The 19611-nt window shown below is 38.8% G+C and overlaps 1 protein-coding gene across 3 annotated transcripts in view; it reads left to right on the forward strand.

The window, feature by feature from the left end:
* Positions 1-730: 730 nt before the first annotated feature.
* Positions 731-19611, forward strand: part of ptch1 (patched 1) — a 108016-nt gene continuing 89135 nt past the window's right edge. For 2 of the 3 annotated variants that reach the window (XM_069929366.1, XM_069929392.1), the window contains exons 1-2: positions 6860-7393; positions 8515-8707. In XM_069929366.1, the coding sequence (XP_069785467.1) occupies positions 7214-7393; positions 8515-8707 (373 nt within the window). In that variant the 5' untranslated portion in view covers positions 6860-7213. Of the gene's footprint in view, positions 837-6859; positions 7394-8514; positions 8708-19611 lie in introns of those variants that run through there. The other variant, XM_069929376.1, reaches the window with a different exon arrangement.

The following is a 19611-nucleotide window of genomic DNA, read 5'->3' on the forward strand; positions in this document are numbered from 1 at the left end:
CATCGCCACTTTTGGCGTTACTAAAGATAAAATAACAATAAATGATTTCACTCCTAAACAGTCAGGTTGCTTTGAAGAATTGAACGAGAGGGCAGTCAGGTCCTTTTTCAAATTCAGTGCCTGGGTGGAATGTGGAGAAACGTTCACGATATTAATGCCTATCGCAATTTGTTCTACTGACCAACATTTTGGGACACTTCAATTGCTGTTCTAAAAGATGAATTAAATGACTGTCTTTGTCAAACGTCGTGATGCAAAGTATACAATGACGCAAGTTCATCGTTTGAAACCAGTCGTGTTTATATTACATTTGTTTCTTCACCCAATATTTATTTATCACTTCTCACAAAGAATTGTTGGTGGCCTTTCAAGCACTGGGTAAATAATCTCCTTTTCTAGTTGTCAATATTTCGGAAAGTTTCCTATGGATTTCACTGCAATAGCACAGTCCGTGGTTTCTTATGGCTTGCGCTGTGCCGAGTGTTTACACAGGACTGATACCACTCTCGTTTAGTTTAGATTTAAGTTTAGTTTATTGTACGGACGGGGGTGGGGGGTGCGATGGTGGTGGTGTTGGGTGGTCACGTGACGGTGACAGGTCCTGCCTATTGAGAGCAGACCACCCACCTCGAAGACCGCGCTGCTTAATAGAAACAGGCATGTAATTGTGAGACCTTCCAGCACACAGCAGAATGACTTCAACCTAGCAGGATTATTACAATCCCTGTTCCTTTAAAATCATTTATTATTTGTAAAAAAAAAATACCCATTAGCTCTTGAAAATATCACGCAAAGCAAGACTACCACGATCATACAGGGGAGTCTCGAGAAAGATGGTAAGTAAAGTTACCTTTGATTACAAGGCACAGAGACCGCGGAGCTCTTGGAGTGAACTCTTGGCAGATGGAACAAGATCGTTGTGTTACTGATACAGTTATTTTAGCCTCTGCTTCTGTTGCTAACAGTGGGATTATTTTGGTTGGGTGGTGTAACAGCGATGATATAGGATCCAAGGTGATTTTGCTGTTTGATTGTATTCGAAATGCGCATTTGGTTTAACTGGTTGCTGACTGGACAGGCGAGTTAATGGAAAAGGTGACAGAGCTAGGGGTCCTGAGGATCCCTCGAACTCATTTTCACGCTCCAAGAGGTCACCCCCAGCTTCCGTTCGGCGCAATTCTTATAGAGATGCACCTCTGGGACAAAAAGAATTCTCTGATCGAGCTGTCTCCAAGCAGGCGGGGGTAGGGGGGGGGGGGGGGAGACATCTATATATCCCTCAATTGAACTTCTGGAAGTAGCATGGCGTGCCGTATGATTGGTTTTCTTTCATCCACACTGAAGAGATCACAAATATCGTACTTTTTTATTTGCTTTATTTCCAACAATTTACACTTAAGTGCTACTTAAATCAGGGTCTGTACAGTGAGTCGTCGATCAAATTAATTCAAAACGTGACTTATAAACCAGAGTGAATCCCCATAAGGAAAATAAAGCTTCTTAAAATCGTTTAATTCGGATCAAAGACTGAAGTATAAAATGAAACTTGATTATATTTAAAGCGTGGCTATTTGGGGGGAAAAAAAACCTTCTGTCATGAAAACGAGAGTTGGAAATCGACGCCTATAAATGGAAATCTTTAGCTTTTTACATTTTCGCTTACTTTTCCCTCTCATTCTTCCACCCCCCCCCCCCCCGCACTCTTTATATTTTGCTGGTAATAGTCCTATTGAGTGATGTAGGCGTGAGGTGTAAACCGGATTAGCAGAGTCAAAGGGTGAGTACAATGAGGCGGAATTGTTTTACTTCCTTTCATTTCTCACGCCTATATATCTAATAAATTTGTTGCTACAGCAGTAGGTCAAAGGATCGTGTCGCCAATCGTGTTCGACAAGACGTGATGCTAGGCTGTCAAATGAATGGCCCCTGAAATGATTAAATTTACTTACTGAAAGCAGAATTGTGTGAGTTTGTCGATGTATATTTGTCTGTGTTCTATCCGTAATTTGGTATCCATGCTCTGGGCAGCACGCAATGCATTTCTCTTTCAGCTCGATCAGGGGTAATTAGTTGCATTATTTTGACAGTTTTTGTGAGGAGTGCTTTTCCCCCCATCGTGTGTGGGAGAAGCAGAGGGGAGGCTTGACATATTGAAACCAGTTACAAGAAAAACTACTGTGTGCTGTGTTTGAAGATTAAAGCACATTGGAGGACAACGTCAGCTTCAGTTGAAAAATCTGTTAACTGAAATTAGTTCAAAGAAAATTGAAAACATCTTTCACAAACTGACCAAACTTTATTAATTCGTCTTGGCAAAATCAGCAACGTTGAAGTGTAAAATCTGTTGCATTTTAGAAGTGCATTCGGGTACGTACAGTGATCTGAAACTAAGGTAGTCAGTGTATGAACACACTCAAATGCAGCTAAACTTTTCATATGTGTGTATATCTTTTCTCAATCATATCTGGTCGTTTCAACAGAGACCCCAAGATACACTTAGTAGGAACTCAAAAATAACGTAGAAAATCCTACTTCATCCATGTATATTGTAATCGTAAATGGGTTGAGTGATTCATGTCAATCAGAGGGTAATTTATAGAGCCTGTGCTTCTTATAGCTTTTGGCGCCATGTCTGCTTAGAAATAAATAGAGGCTCTAAACCACGAAGTTAAAAAACCTGTACTTGTTGGATTTGGAAAAGTTTACAGTGAGATGTGATGTCCGAGTGTGTCACGGATGTATACCACTTTCTCCATTTAACAGAAAAAAAGATAATGAAATGCATTAAAATCTATAGACTAGTGGTTGCAAGGACAAAGGAGCTGAATGTCAGAGTAGTGTAGATGGTTAGATCGATGGATGAATGGGTGGAAATATTTAATGTAAATAAGTTATGTCAAAATGCACGTTATTTTTTTTAAATCTAATCAACTGGCTAGATTACTAAAACTTATGCCAAAACAGTAAAAAAGATGTAACAATTTCTGTCATTGTAAATCATTAAAACACGGTGGAGTTCACCAATTCAGTTAATGATGTTGAACAAAGAAAAATGAAACAATGCAGGTAATTGGATTATATATGATCCACCCAACCATCACCTTAAATGAGAAATAACAGAATAAAGTTAATATTTGTGCATAAGGTAATCCCTGCTATCCTTTTAATGGCAATACACACCTAACATTTGATGCAATATAAATTTCTGTTGCAGAAGCAAAGGGCATCAAATAAAGTTGATTAAATTTATTTGCAAAAAAAAGATTCTGATGAATATGGGGAGACCATAATGATTTGTTGAAGTTAACCCAACCGGTCGTCGAACGCCGTTTACAAGAACAAGGCATGCATATTAAAGTCAACAATGCTTCCAAATGTAAATAAGGCTAGATTGATTACGAACAACATTATCACTTCGGAATGGAACACTCGCATGCATTAGTAATGAGGCAAATTGAGGGCATCCATAGCTGGCCACCCAGGTTGAAGGTTTGCGCTCACACTTCTTCCTTTCTCTGGAGTCATACATAAGCAAGGCAATTGCATGCCAAATGTACTCTGTCTCTTCCCCATGCTTTTAAAGCAGTTAACTTTGGAGAATAAGATTAAAATTAACTATCAATGCAAGCATGTTACGTTAGAATAGAGCAACCACCCACAATATATTTGAGTTTTGATATCTGTTTTTAAATAATACGACATTTAGTGCATATTTTATAATCTAACCAAAGTAACTTTTGATTGATGGTAGATGAAATATGATAGTTTCCCATTTCTGTCAAGATAGCAAACATATTTTTCATTTGGTCATTATGTTTCTGGTTCAGTTTTAAATGAACAATACTTGTTATAATGATTATACCATATCACTTGTAGAATGGCAACAAAATAAATTATCTTATTTTCCATGGTGGTCCCGATAACAGAGTAAAATACATTGTATCTGTGAACTAAAATTTGAAAATCTAAGGCATCAATTTGAAAGGATAAAATAATGTTATGTTTGTTAGATCTATAATATGCAAAATAGTCAATTCATTTATTTTTTTCTGAATTACATTTAACTCTTGAATACATCATTATTTTATACTATCAAATTTTATCTGCTGATATTTCATATATTTGTAAATGTGTATTATAAATAGGATATCAAACTGCGCAAACAGAGGATTAAATTATAGTTGCGTACACAAACCTAGAGAACCATATTTCGAATAAAAACAGCTGTTGTGGGAGTAGAATTCAAAATTGGGATTGCATTTCGACTAATTCATCGATCGGATTTCGCTGCAATATAATTTCGAACCTCCAAGGGGCGTAATGTTAAATGTACTTTTAAAACACCGTGCAGTTATATAAATGTATTACATTCTAAGAGTACTGTTGATTACCTTTCGTCCCAGCCAGATGGAAATTGTCCATATTATCCATGTTTACGTATTTTCAGGTCACATTTATAATTGAGACTGTATTCATACTCACATACTCACGAGCAAAGATACTGTAACATTACTCCAAAAATCTATCATATATTTCTCATCTATCTATATGATGGAGGTAAATGTTGTTGAATTGGATTGAAACATACAAAGATAAAATACAGTGTTATTTTGTGTGTAAATTATTCAGCTGTAGTCAAATAAGTGATATCTAATAATTATACTGGTAAATGAGAATTATTGGAAACGTATGAGGATTGCTCAAAATTAGGGCCTTTGTTTTCATGCAAAGTTGAGAAAGACGTAGACTTTTGTTATATAAATTGTCTATTAATATGTAGTGCTTTTGCTAAAAATATAGAGGAAAAACAAATTAATGGTAAGTAGTATAGATTGTTAAATGAGAATTAAATTCTAATTATATAAAATGTGATATTATAGGTTAAAGTAATATTTTTCTGCTTATTGTGCAATATCTATCTACTTCCATATGAGCTAATGAATAAATAGTTCCGGACATCTATATACAGGTACTGTAGTCTTTCAACTCTTATATACCTGTACTGTAGGATTTCTGCCTCCATGATTGCTTACACACACACATATATATATATATATCAATTTAAACATGAGTTTATTCTGACACCTTGGCTAACATTATAGTATAATTTTAAGATGTTATCTATATTAATGGGATTAATATGGATAGGCACTTGTCGGTTGGCAATAGACAGAACTGAAGTAGTTTAATTCTGATGATCCTTGATATGCTTTTACAAATAAAGTCGAATGATTGGGGAGAACAGACAAATCATGGTGTTTTCCCCCTTCAAACTTTTCCCGTGTGCACTGCGGAGGACTCGATTGCATCAGAAAGTTGAACTCCCACTCTGGAGATTTGTGCACAAAACGAGGCGGATTCTTCGCTGCAGTATTGAAAGGAAAGTGCTGGCAAGGGATGCTGCCTTTCGGGTGAGAAATTAAGCAAGTTTCCGTTTGTTCTCCCAAGTGAATGGAAAAATACCTCGCTTCAATCTTTCACAGAACACAAGGAGATTTATCCTTGTGTCCTGACCGATAGTTGAGCCTCGTTCGACTTTCTGGACGGATCATCGGGCAATCGTTGGAGCTTGCTGTGCGCGTCAGTCGCTGCGTTTCCGATAATAAAGCAGAGATTCACGGTTTCTAAAACGCTCTGGACCGCTTCGAACGTCGCCATATGAATGGAGGTACCTTATCGTACGGACCGGACAAGGAACATTTCTCTGAATGGATAGATGTTGCTTGGAAATGTCCGGGTGCCTCAAAAAAAAATCATTTACGCACAGGCGCACATGAATGGAAATTCAACGGAGCAGGTTTCCTGCCCTCATCCGATCCCCCTCACCCCTTCCCTTCGAGAAATTAACAGAAGTCTGTTAATTATCCATGCAAATCACATTGATCCTGATGGGGTTTGACAGGACCACTGAGGATTGTATTTTCTTCCTTTGATACTACTGTAATTCAGCCATTCCCACATTGTTGAAACGCGTCGCCCTGGGTACGCCGGTCACATGACCCCAGTGAAACTCCCCTATCTCTCAATGAATAAAATGAAAATGTGTAGGGGAGGTTTGTGCGGGGGCGGTGGGAGAGATGGGTGGGATTTCTAGGATTAAAAAACTTAAGATCGCTCTATTTGTCTTTGATGTCCCAGATAGAGAAACATAAATTACGTTTAAGTATTTCCCAAAGGCTTTATGCCCACTCGTTTGCGTTTCCTATTTATTGTGAGCGAGTTTTAAAAGTTTCTCTCTTGTCAGTTGCCTGGCTGGAGAAAACAGCTCTTTGAAGGGGTTGAAAGAAAACGTGCGCGCACACCTACAAACCTCGCGTTTCCCACTTCACGATCCAAACCCTGTCATTATTCGTGCGAGCTCGCTCATTCAACTGAGACCTCCCAGCACTTGTTACAACTCGAGGCCAAGATAAAAGATTTTAATTTAAACAAGATTTGTTTTTTATAAAAACTTCAAATCACTCGCGAGAATCGGCTGCCTCGAATCGATTGAAACGCCAACCTGCTGTTACAGATGAAATCTTTAAAATTGTATCCCTGCTTAAAATGTTTAAAAAAAAGTTTTTACCAAGTGCGTGCAAGAGAGGCAGAGAGAGAGAGCGAGACGCGGTGACGGGAGTGAAAGGCTGTGATTTCTTTCAGCCTCACCGCGGCTTCCCTGAAGTGGGCATGGATGCATTCACAGCCTGGGTGGTCTCTCTACTTTGGTGAGCTGTTGCTAAGCAGCTAATAATAGTCGTGTTTGCTGAGTAATTTCAGCCTTCCTCAGCCAATCAGAGCCAAGCAATACAAGCCTTCTCCCAGCCATCTGACGGCCTGGAGGCGGGTTTTTGCTTTCCTTTCCCCCCCTAAATGGAGAGAGAGGCTTCTTTCCCTATTGAATCAAGGCTCACCGAGCTCCAGGGCCTGTTGCACAGTATGGTTGAAGCGAGGGATCGGTGCGGGTAAACTCCCGAGTCTCTGCAAGAAGGTGAACGTTTTCAGGCTGCTCTCTCCGATCTCTTTTAAAGTGCACAGTGCCCTGTGAATGTAGAAGAACATTAGGATCCCCCAGATCGCGAAATGTGGGAATGGAAGGCGCAAACTTTGACTCGCCATCGCTACGAGGAGAATGAAGTTTGCCAGGCAGCGTCTACTTTGTTGAGGATTAAAGTGCCCGTTTGGTGGAACCTAAGACGGTGTGTGATTATACTGCCCAAGTCCCATCAACAACATGGCCTCGGCTGTTAACGTTACGGAGCGCCGAAGGACAGAGGAGGAGGAGGAGGAGGACCATGTTCAGCAAAACAGGAGGAGAATCCGGAGAAACCTGCGGCATCCGACAGCGGTTTTAGATTATCTGGAACGGCCAACCTATTGCAATGCTGCCTTTGCGCTGGATCAGATCTCAAAGGTGCATTTCCAGTTTGTAAACCCCTCTCTATTTTTGCTTCTTTTCTGTGCATTGGGGGCCTTTTGTGTTCCCCATTCTTATCCATGAGCGGTAGAGTGGGAGCTAATCGCCGCAGCATCGATGCGTGTTCCCCGTGTTATCACTGAGCAGCTCGTAGAATGGAAAGTTTAGAGCCACAGTAAACAAAGCTCAGCTCTCCCAGGCGGCGTTTCACCGTTGCTGCAGTCCAAGTAGTACGGAGGGTGCATCGACTTGGATGTGTGTGGGATTTCTTGTTTAACTCGCCATGTTTTTGCGTGGAAATGCTTTACAACAATTGAGATTCCGGTTGTCTTTTAAATATAGGAAAGAAACGGCAACGTTCTGGCTGCATGCTTTACGTTTTAAAGTAAACAAAAAGCGAAACATTCTTTAAGCGATGGTATCTGTTCAGATAGAGTTATAAAGCTGAAATCCATGTGGCTCCCTCTTCCGTTCGCAAATATTGTCGTAACTCTCAGATGGCTGCTTCACTTCCTAATTCAGATCACAGCGTCCTGATACTGCTATGGAAATGAATTACTCCAGCTTATGATGTTACAGCAGAGCGACCACGTGGATGTTACACTTTGCTACTATGTATTCCATCAGATGTCCTGATAAATCTGGCCGTAACTTTGATTAGGAAAATTTAACGGGTCGACCCTTCCGGAGTTTTAATTTTGATTTTTCTCCATGTGTTGAAAAAAAAACCATTTGCATGCATTAATCCCCACCTCGTAGTCATTTGCATTTTTAAATATACGGATGGATTTCAAAGTATGAGACGTAAATCTCTATTGCAGCAGCATTTCACTCCCTGAAGTCAGCTCCCACAATTTAGACAGATGAAGTGACAGTCACTGTAGAGACTCGCCGTCCCCTTTATTAACACCATACGTAATACAACATAACCCAATGGACAGTGAACATTGTTTAATGGCGCTAGTTTAATGAAAAGTATGGGGTCGGAAAGCTTTACTTTCTCGCCGAGTCTATTGTTGCGTCTGGAAATCGGCAATTGAAGAGAGCGCTGTCTCTTTAAGGGGGGGGAGAAATAGACCGACGAGTTGCCTCAAGTGTCTCTTCTCTCTCTTTTTTAGGGAAAGGCTACTGGAAGGAAAGCGCCGTTGTGGCTTCGAGCTAAATTTCAGAAACTGTTTTTTAATCTGGGCTGTTACATTCAAAGGAACTGTGGAAAGTTCTTCGTTGTGGGCCTGTTAATATTTGGGGCGTTCGCAGTTGGATTAAGGGCTGCTAATCTAGAAACCGATGTCGAGGAGCTGTGGGTGGAAGGTAAGACATTTCTCCTCCCCCCGCGGAGAGGGTGTTTTATTATACGACGTTAAAACAAAGAATTAGTGCCGACTAAAAGATGGGGAGGGAGGGGGAGATGAAGAAACATCATAGGATTGTTTATTGTATGGCTCTGGCCAAGAGCCAAGCAAAAGTTACAAAGAAGTTGCTGTAAAGCTTTATGATCAAGCTCGACCTTTGTGTAAACCGGGCGGAGTCTGGTATTCAGGAGGGGGGGGGGTGATTTGTGGCCCCTTGTTTGGCGGGGAGTTGGGGTTCGGGAAAGGGGTGGGGTGGGGGGGGTTAAACTTTTTTTCCCGAGAGGTAGAGCTTGTCAAAGCCGCCATTTTGTGAGTGCCCCCAGCTGCAGAGTGGGGCTGTTGCAGCGCTCTGTGAGCCTGTGTGTGGTCCTGTTTTGGACAGCTTTCAACTTTCAAAAAAACATTTGTCTCCGAAAAAAGTGAAGTCGTACAGACTGGAACGCATGTTTGCAAAGTAGATTAATGTAAGCTAGCGGGAGGTGACGTATGTTTAATGTAATTGCAGTTAGTATTGCATTTTTAAAAAAAAAATCTATAAGTGGGGCTTTTTTTCTGGGGAGGAAGTTCCATTCAATTAAAGAGTTTATGATTTTTTAAAAACTATGGAGCAAAATGGTAAATTGTTGATGTGAATTGAAATACAGTTATTGAACTTCTTAATTCAGCAAATGAACAGTTTTCATTGACTAGGAGGGAAAATGAAAACATTGTCCAAATGCTGTCAAATGTTTGGCATGCACCACTTATTAATTAAAGGTTGGAAAGCCTGTGAATCTGTTGTGATGGGGAAAGAAATTGAAAGTATGAATCGAATAATAAATATTTTTATTGATTATTTAAATGTTTTTCTCATATGATCTCAGGACTACTTTTCAAATTAATATAAAAGCTACAATGTATGCTAATAGCCATTGCTGTATTATCTGTTATTTTAACAATGTTTTGCTTCGGTATTGCCTTTTTATGCTTTTTACCTTCTCATTTGCCTCACATATTGCCTTTGTCCCTCTGCTTTCCCTCCCCCTCCCTAAATGGCTGACAGCAGCAGGAATCTTGTGGAGCTGTGTGTGTTCTCAGTATAACGCTTTGGTCACGAACATGGGCACTGGACAAATAAACTGAAAGAGCAGCAGTAGCATATTTCAGTGGTTAAATGTATAAACAGAAGGCAATACAGAGCAAAGAATTGAACAGAGAAGTTATGTAGGTGATAGAGGGGTGTGGGGTCTGTCAACGAACCAAATAGTTGAATATTAAGTGGTGGGGGGGCGGGGGGGGGGGGGAATATCAGCAATGGCAGTTTACAATATTCAGTCTATCAAGAAGTTTTGAAGCTTTTCAGTGTAAAACTAATTTGTCTGATGATGTGAAGTATTATTTTGATGGTGCATAATTACCAGGTGCTGAACTCCAGAAAATAGATCCTGTTGATGTAATTGTCTTGTTTTCATTTTTTTTAAACTTTGCAACAAAGCAAAATCATTTTGGCCTATGTATCATTTCACTTTTTTTGTCATAGAAATGCTAAAAGCAAATTCTATAGTTGTTTACCAAATTCTTATATTTCATGGAAACAATGCACATGGATTTTCATATGTATTTTGGTACAATGTCTACCCCTTTCAAGAAGCATGGATGAAAACAACATTTACCATATTTAACATTCACAAGGTTTTGGTTCCTTTTAAATAAAAAAAAAAGAGAAACTCATGAAATGCAATTGAATGCTGGAAATTTCCATTTTCTCCTAATAAATTTGATTCACTTCTTTAATACTTCAATCTACAATGATGTGTACATTCTTAAACACAAACGTTGATAGTTTTTTGAGAAAACGTTTGATGGGATCATCATAATTGACCTTTGGAACAATTTTCTCAGCTTCATAAGATTTATTCTCCCTTACCTATTGCACCTCCTCCAATATTTGCTGCATCAATGAATATATGCTTTGTGAGCTTCTGGTTTAATTCAATAACTGAAACTCTTGATCAACATTGGCGTGGTCAACACCAAAAGGAAATTTTCCTTCTGCCTTAATTTATAGTTCTTAATGGGGAAACCTGAATGCCATTTATTACATGAATATTAGGCTTCCTTTATATAATTTTTTCCCCTTTTGAGTGTATCTTTTTATATGTCAACTAATATAAAATGAACATTCTTATTCTTTATGCTGTCCTTGAAAACAATAAAAAGCCTATTTAGATTGTTTATTCAATTGAACCTATTAGCATCAATACCCTTGTTTTTAAAAATGAAAATAACAAATATTTATGTCACACTGATAATGGCCTCACCAAAAAAGTCACCACCTGCCCTGAACACACCATGGCATTACTATTGCTGAGTTCCTCACTAACAGAATCCCAAAGATCATCATTGACCAGAAACTCAACCATAGTAGCCACTTCAATACTATTACGGCAAGAGCAGATCAGAGACTGGGTACACTTTGGTGAGGGTCTGTTCAATGTTGATCTTAGCCATTATAAAGAATACAAATTAAGAACAAGGTGGAATACTGCCAACTAACTTGGAATAATGCAACTCCCAACAAAATTTAAGCTGGACACTATCTACAATCACTTAATTGGCATTTCATCTACCACATAGGACCATTGCTTTAGTGTGTGCCACCTATAAAAGTCACTGCAGTTATTCATCTTGATCACTGGCACCACTTCCCAACCTACAATCTCCAACATCAAGGACCATGACAACAACACATAAGAACACCACCAATGACAGATTCCCCTCTTAAGTTGTGCATCATGCTGACTTTGAAGTGTTTCACTGTTGATATAATTTTGGTGGATTTGAAGCATGAAACATCCTATCAAGCAGCACTGTGGGGGATTTTCAAATGAGGAGCTCTAACATTTCAAGAAGGGGTGACCCTCTACTTGTTCAAGTTTGGAAATGAAAGGGCTGTCCATGACAGCACTGCCCATATGCTGAAAAATGAAATAATTGCTACTACAGTTGTCCTGTGTTTTATAATACATTCTAGGAGAAGGGTCCATTGGCCAAACCGAAACTGATTTTTGCTATGTGCCATATGCACACTCCTAAGACACATTTTCCTGTATTGAGTAAGCTAGTTTATTTTCTTCAGGAACTGGATAAATATTAATTACAAATATAAATTATAGTGAAATAATATTTCAAACTGGGAACCTTGCACTTTACAGTCAACTTCAATTTTGTTGTTTTCTGTATTGACTTGCATTTTTTTTGCTATTGTGTGCTTGCATTAAAATTTCAGCAATAATAGTACTGTCTGATCATTCGAAAATAGCAAAGTGCTCAATATTGGTGAGTACTGTACATTGTTAAATTTATCAGTGTGAATTACTACAATTTGAGAAAAGTGACTGTCAAAGATTTTTCTCAGGCCATTATAAAATAGTTTATATTTCATTTTTTTAAAAATTTCTATGCCACTGACATGCCTATATCATGTATTTTTTTAAAAAATATTGCTGTAAGCAAACATTTTGACAGATGAATTCTCCCATTTCCAAGATCTTCCTTTGGATATGTTGCCATCTTATAAGTATAATAGTTAGATCCCACTCAGGAAATGTATTAATTTGTTTTTCATAGAAAAAACATGGAAAAATAGGTGCAGGAATAGGCCATTTGGCCCTTCAAGTCTATAGTGCCATTCAATATGATCATGGCTGATCAGTACCCGGTTCCTGCTGCCTTCCCATACCCCTTGATCCCCCTAGCCACAAGGGCCAAATCTAACCTACTTTAATGATATTACCAACAAGTCCAAGATCCTCCTCACATTGTGTTAACTACCTTAGTTCTTTATTTTCATGTTGCTCTTTATGGACTTTCCCAGTCTATATGGAACAATCTACCTGTTTGGTCAAGACTAAATGAACTTACAAGAAATAGTCAACTTAAAGTCAAATGTATAGTGACACTGGTAATTGTACATGGCTATTATATGTAGTGTAAAATAAATGTGAACATGCATTTTAATCTTTGGCAGAGTAGTCCTCATCAACATCATTGAATATAGTCATTTGGGAATCTAGTTTCACGTAACCAAGCCTCCGCATGCAATAAACATTTAACACTTATGAGCTGCACTGATATGACAATATGTACAGTAAGGTAAATACAGTAGTGTGTATAATAATTTACCTTAACCACTAGTTTGTAATAATTATCTGTTGTTCAAGGTACAAAATATAACTTTTTAAAATATTTCAATTTAATTCCATTACTAAATTTAAGATAATTATTTTCTGAGACAAGTATGCAACATGTTTCCAGAACTATATGAATGTGAGCAAATATTTTTTGGATTCTTACTATTGTGAATCATGCCAATATGTATGTAAACTTCTAACCTCAAATTCTATTCCAAATTCCAGGTATTTTCTCAGAATGTATTCATTAGGTGTTGTTTTTGCATGTATGATGAACTTTGAGGAGTGTTGTGGTAGGAACCAAGTTGAATTCTTCTTCAGACTTGCTTCAGGCCTGCTAATTTCAAATTTGATTGCATTCACAGTGCAATCAGTACTGATATCTCTTGAAAAATTTTAAAAAGGTGCAAATGCTGGAAATATGAAAAAAGCAGAAAGTTCAGCAGATGAGAAAACACTGAAGAGAAAAATAAAATGAACATTTCAGTAACTTTATGAGAATTGATATCATTGATGTCTCTCAGCATTTTTATGTTTTGAACCTAATTAATCTCCATCTTCTCAAATGAAACATCATCCCTTAGAGCAGGGGTGTCAAACTCAAATTCACGGAGGGCCAAAATTAAAAACTTGGACTAAGTCGAGGGCCGAACTAAATATTTCTTGAAAATTTTCAACAACGTCTGCATGTTTTCTCTTCTTTCAACATATGTAATGTTAAATTTTTTCTTATTAAAATAAATGTTTAATAATAGTTTTGGATAAACTCTTTCATTGTCATTGGCCCATTTCCTTTAGCGTCTGAAACCGTGCACATGACGAGTCAATGAGGAATGATTAAAGCAGTGGTCTTCAAACTTTTTCTTTCCACCCACAGACCACCTTAAGCACTCCCTTACTAATCACAGAGCACCAATGGCACAGGGACGCGAGTGGAAAGAAAAAGGTTGAGAACTGTTGTATTGTGGTAATTCTACATCTGATTAGGTTAATTGTTAGGCAAGTGGTCAGAGAAGGACCCCCTCCCCCACCCCAAGAAAGGCTTAAATCACAGGAACAAAATAAGCTTCCGTCTCACTGCTCCCAATCTTACACACAGTCCTGATGTGGAATGTGGGGTCGCAGCTCCACGTTCACCCGAGTTCAGGTGCTGTCTGTGTGGAGTTTGTACACTCTCCCCTTGTCTTGGACAAACAGGTCGGTCGCCTGATGAAGGCACCCGAACCCCCTGTTGAAACGCCGGCGTCCGGCGCGGTGGAGGAATTGGCTGAGAAGAGCGCGTTGCTCCCACCCCCCTCCCATGGTTGGAGAGGGATTAAACTGCGATCTCACGGCGCCAGGCTCGTCTCCAACAAAAGGAGCGGGAGGCAGGGTCCGCCGCGCACGGAGCGAGGGGGAAGGCATCGCCAACGAGACGTTCGGTCCGGCGTCGCCGCTGAATCGCAGACCCAGCGAGGATGGTCCCCAACTCCAGCCGCGTCTGTGTGTCCGGGAGCCGGGCGGGCTGAATGCGGCGCTCCGATCCCCGGGATTCGGGACTCTGAGATCCCTCCACACCTCCGGCGTCTTCATTTTCACCTTCAGTGTGCATGCGCTATACTGGTGCGGCGGCCAGCGGGCCAACTCTAATATATATTTAATATGATCTTGCGGGCCAAATATAATTATATTGGCCCGCGGGCCAGAGTTTGACATGTGTGCCTTAGAGGATGAAACTTGGAAACATAGAAAAATAGGTGCAGGAGTAGGCCATTTGGCCCTTCAAGCTTACAGTGCCATTCAATATGATCATGGCTGATCAGTACCCAGTTTCTGCCTTTTCTCCATACCCCCTAATCCCCATAGCCACAAGGGCCAAATCTAAGCGACTCTTAAATATTGATAAGGAACAGGCCTCAACTACTTCCTGTGGCAAAGAATTCCACAGATCCACCACTCTCTGAGAGAAGAAATTTTTCCTCCTCGGTCCTAAAAAAACACTTCCCCCTTATCCTTAAACTGTGACCCCTGGTTCTGGTTTTTCCCAGCATTGGAAACCACCTACCTGCATCTAGTTTGTCTAAACCCTTAAGAATTTTCTATGTTTCTATAAGATCCCCATCAATCTTCTAAATTCCAGAGAATATAAGTCTAGTCTATCCAACCTTTCTTCATTTACAAGTCCTTCCATCCCTGGTATCATTCTAGTGAATCTTCTCTGCACCCCATCCATGGCGAGGATGTCCTTCCTCAGGTAAGGAGACCAAAACTGCACGCAGTATTCCAGATGTGGTCTCACCAAGGCCCTGTACAGCTGCAGCAGGATCTCCCTACTCCTGTACTCAAATCCTCTCACTATGAATGCCAACATAGCATTCACTTTCCTCACTGCCTGCTGCACCTGCACGCCCACTTTCAATGACTGATGCACAGCAACACCCAAGTCTTGCTGCATCTCCACTTTTCCTAAACAGATACCATCTTTAGTTGCAACAACTAGTTTCATGTAAATATCTCAGCTACCTATTGTACACCTAAAAATTATTTTCCATTAATTTCAATGTGAGTGAGAGATAGCAATTAGACTTTTCACTCTTTTAAGGTTATGAATCAAAGATTAATTTCTCACTCCTAGCATTGAACTACAAAAACATGATTACAAATTGTTTTCCCAGACACCTGTTCCTCTTGCCTGATTCCCTAAATCCCATAAAGCTGCCTGAAAAGTTTTTTTTATTTGTAAGATGATATAGAAGTTCTTGTATATGTTTGCAGTTAGAGGATTTTTTTTAAAAATTCCATCTTATTCCACAATGATGTGCCATTTATACTAATGTAGGTTGAATTGTGGAAGCTTTGCAATTTCAAAGTTCCTCAACTATATTTTCAGTTCCTTAGATGTGTCTTGAGATCAAAGAAAGCTCCCTTAGACAAAGGACTGTTGATTGGAAAAATCACAACAATATAGTAAACCATTAATACATGGGCAGTTTCAAAATTGGATTCTTAATAACCTGTCATTTAAAAATATAATTGTTTAAAGGTCAGTAAATTGTTTTGTAACATGTAATAAATAACTGGAGCAGCATTTATATTGGCACATTAATATCAGATTATATGTCCACGTTCTTAAGGCTTTGATAATAAAACAAGTCATTTTGCTAGTGTGTATGTTTTCTTGTTTAAATCCTTTAATTTCCTGTTTTAATCCATTCTGCTCACATAATCATTTCTATATCGGAGAAAAAAATGTTTCAGAGCATTTTGGTTCTTTTGAACTTTGTTTAAAATAGTTTTAACTGCTTTTCTTGGTCATTCTAATGAAGTAGCTGTAACATAGGCATTTCTAGTTTAGGATTATGGTTGAAACATTAATTTATAATATCTTTATTAAAATTATGAAAAAAGAGATGTCTTTCCCTAGATCAGGGGTGTCAAACTCGTATTCACAGAGGGCCAAAATTAAAAACTTGGACTAAGTCGTGGGCCAAACTAAATATTTCTTGAAAATTTTCAACAACATCTGCATGTTTTCTCTTCTTTCAACATATGTAATGTTAAACTTTTTCTTATTAAAATAAATGTTTAATAATAGTTTTGGTTAAACTCTTTCCAGAAGAAGCATTAACAAATGAGAAATAAAATATTCAATAAATAATATTTCTCTATAGCCTTTAAGCTCCTTTTAAATGTATTTTTTTTCACAAGCCAACAAGTCAAAAAAATAACAACTTGTTTCAATGACAAACAGGTTTGTCTTTTAAAATGATGAACATATAGTCTGCTTCCACCTGTGTTGAAAGGTCTTGTTTTCTGTCTTTCGTTTGGCCATTTTCCGTAAGGGGTTTATTACATGTGAGTTGGGCGACAGGTCGCAGATGCTAATGAAAGAAGAGAGAAGGTGGGGGTGATTAGCGGGCTGACAGGCCGGCGCCAATGCATTTGCAAAGCTTTCTGGGATTTGTAGTATTAGCTGTGCATGCGCTATACTGGCGCGGCGGCCAGCGGGCCAGCTCTAATACATATTTGATATGATCTTGCGGGCCAAATATAATTATATCACGGGCCAAATTTGGCCCGCGGGCCTGAGTTTGACATGTGTGCCCTAGATCATGTTACCTGTATAAGATTTTAATTTGGCATACATTAGAAAATTCTTTTAACAGAAACTGCTTTCATTGCTCTGAATCAATGATTTAGACATTTTAAATATTTACATTTTGGGCCAACATCTGCATTTCTGTGTTTTCATTCACTGAATTTATTACTGAAAATACTGGCATTTATTGTTCATCCCTATTTGCTCCTAAACTGAGGATGCAACTATGATTCAAGTCTCTTTGCTATGTAAAGGTCAGAATGGATGGGGTGGAAGATTTTCTTCCCTGAAGAACATTGGTAAATTTTATGGGCTTTTACATTATCAGTGCCGCTGCTGTCAAATTTACCAAAATTAATCACATTTAAATTCCCTACTGCCATTATGGGATTGATTGTTTAGGATTCTGAGAGCTAGTTTAATAACTCACCAGATCATTCAATAGTTTGCATGGCTTTAACATGGGTTAGCAGCTTTTGTTTGACAGATATGCCAATTGTGTGAGGAATCTTTGATATTGTGTATTAGCCAAATATTTTACTTTGCGTATTTAAAAAAAAAAAAAAAAAAAATTACTTGATAAAGAGCAACACACTCTCAGACCAGCCACTTCAATTCTACTCCCCATTCACAGGGTCACATATCTGTTCATTGCCTTATGAGGCCATATGTAAATTAATGGAACAGCACCCTATATTCAGCTTTGGCAGTCTCCAACCAAACAGCATCAATATTGATCTCCAATTTCCATGCCACCTAATCGCTGTTTTCCAAGTACCTTCCTTTCCCTTATCTCTCTGGCCCCATTCCTCCTCCTCCTCTGCCCTCTTTACCTGCTCACCACCCACACCTTTCTTCTTCCAGGTACCCATCCCCTTCCCTTTCTTCCCCATTAAATTCTATCTTTCTCAGTCTTCTGTCACCTTGGCTTTCCTTTATTTCCCCTGTCACCTGCCAATTCTTGGTTCCCCCACCCCCCAACACACACACACACACACACACACACACACACACACACACACACACACACACACACACACACACACACACACCTATCTGTTTTGTGCTATTTGTCCTGGGCCTGATGAAGGGTTTTGACCACAGATGCTGCCTGACCCATTGAGTTCCTCCTGTATTTTGTGTGTTCCAGTTTTTCAACCCTGCAGTCTTTTTTTGATAAAGGGCATTGTCTTTGACAGAAAAAAACAGACCCTTGCTCAGTACAGCATTACACAAACCAGGACAATGTATGTAGACATTCGTATTAATTTTGCAAGCACTTTTTAAAAAAAAACAGAGTATGCACAGGACCAGTGTTTAAACTGTACATAGCTGAAATAAGACAGCTTCCAGATGTTGAACTGAGTGATCCATTTGTTTAGATTTTGCTTCACAGCTGATGCCTGGATTAGTGCTGGCTGGACAAAGCTATGGGAGATTTGCCTGGTTTCCACAATGCCATGTTTATATTTCATTTGGGTTCCTCTTCAAAGCTGACCTCCCCATGACCTGCTGATAGACTATGTCCACCAGGAAACTCGCTACATCTTGGCCACAGCTGATCTCAGATTGAACAATTGAGATTGCACCTTTTTTTCCATTTTGTTTTAATTGTCCTGCTTTGGGATTAACTTTGTCCAGATAAATTTGGACCATGTGCAGAGATGTTGATGGTTGAAAGGATCTGGTCAATTACATCTTGTTACATTTTTTGAGAATGTGTTTTGACAACAGATTGGCCAGCTATATATGTAGATTAAGATGTTTCAGTGTTATGTGTTTATGATTAAATTAGATTAAAAAGTAGTTTAATGCCATTGATGGAACAGAGGCAAAGTGGTTGATGTTATCATGCTTGGTGATAAATATCCAAATAAAAGTCCTCCAAAAGGGAACAGTAAATAAATGGCTAGTATACAGTTTTTAAAATAGTATTGCTAAAAGACTTTTGGCCAAAGTTTCAGCAATCCTGCCCAAAAATGCCATATGTATTACACAATCAAGCATAGCAATGTAAACAGAATACTGTGCCATAGAATCAGGGTGGTCTAAGCCTCCATCCCACTACCCCCCACAGCACCCCCCTCCATCCTTTAAAAAAAAGTTCTCTCTGCTGTGAAATGACCACAGTAGTTGTAGTGTTATTTCTGTTTTGGCTGCAGAGCCTGGCTTTGGAAGAAAACTGAATTATTATAAGGATCTGGACTGCCAAAGAGCTGCAACTGAATTTAAAATCAAGTAAAATCTGGGTCACATGTAATTGTTTCACTATTTTAAAAGTTTATAAGAACTTTTAAAATTCTAATACTGAAACATGTATATTTCTGATGAAAATTTTCTGCAGTGAATTATCCTGTGTAAAACATTTGTTTTGTGCTGTACAAAATTAGTTTAAAATGTAAAATCTTTAAATTGCATCTATGCATTTATTTGATTTATTCATCAACAAACACGGCAGGTGATTAAAATGCAAGGACAACAAAATGTCTCTTTTTTTGAAAGATGGAAGTGTTTCTGATCCTTCAGAATTCAGGTGGTTGGGCCAAGCTTTGACTCATTCAAAATTCTTGTTGTGATGATTAATTTATTCTTTCTCTTCTAATTGAAGAGTTG

The sequence above is a fragment of the Narcine bancroftii genome, chromosome 1 (genome assembly GCF_036971445.1).
Source record: "Narcine bancroftii isolate sNarBan1 chromosome 1, sNarBan1.hap1, whole genome shotgun sequence".
Lineage (NCBI taxonomy): Eukaryota > Metazoa > Chordata > Chondrichthyes > Torpediniformes > Narcinidae > Narcine > Narcine bancroftii.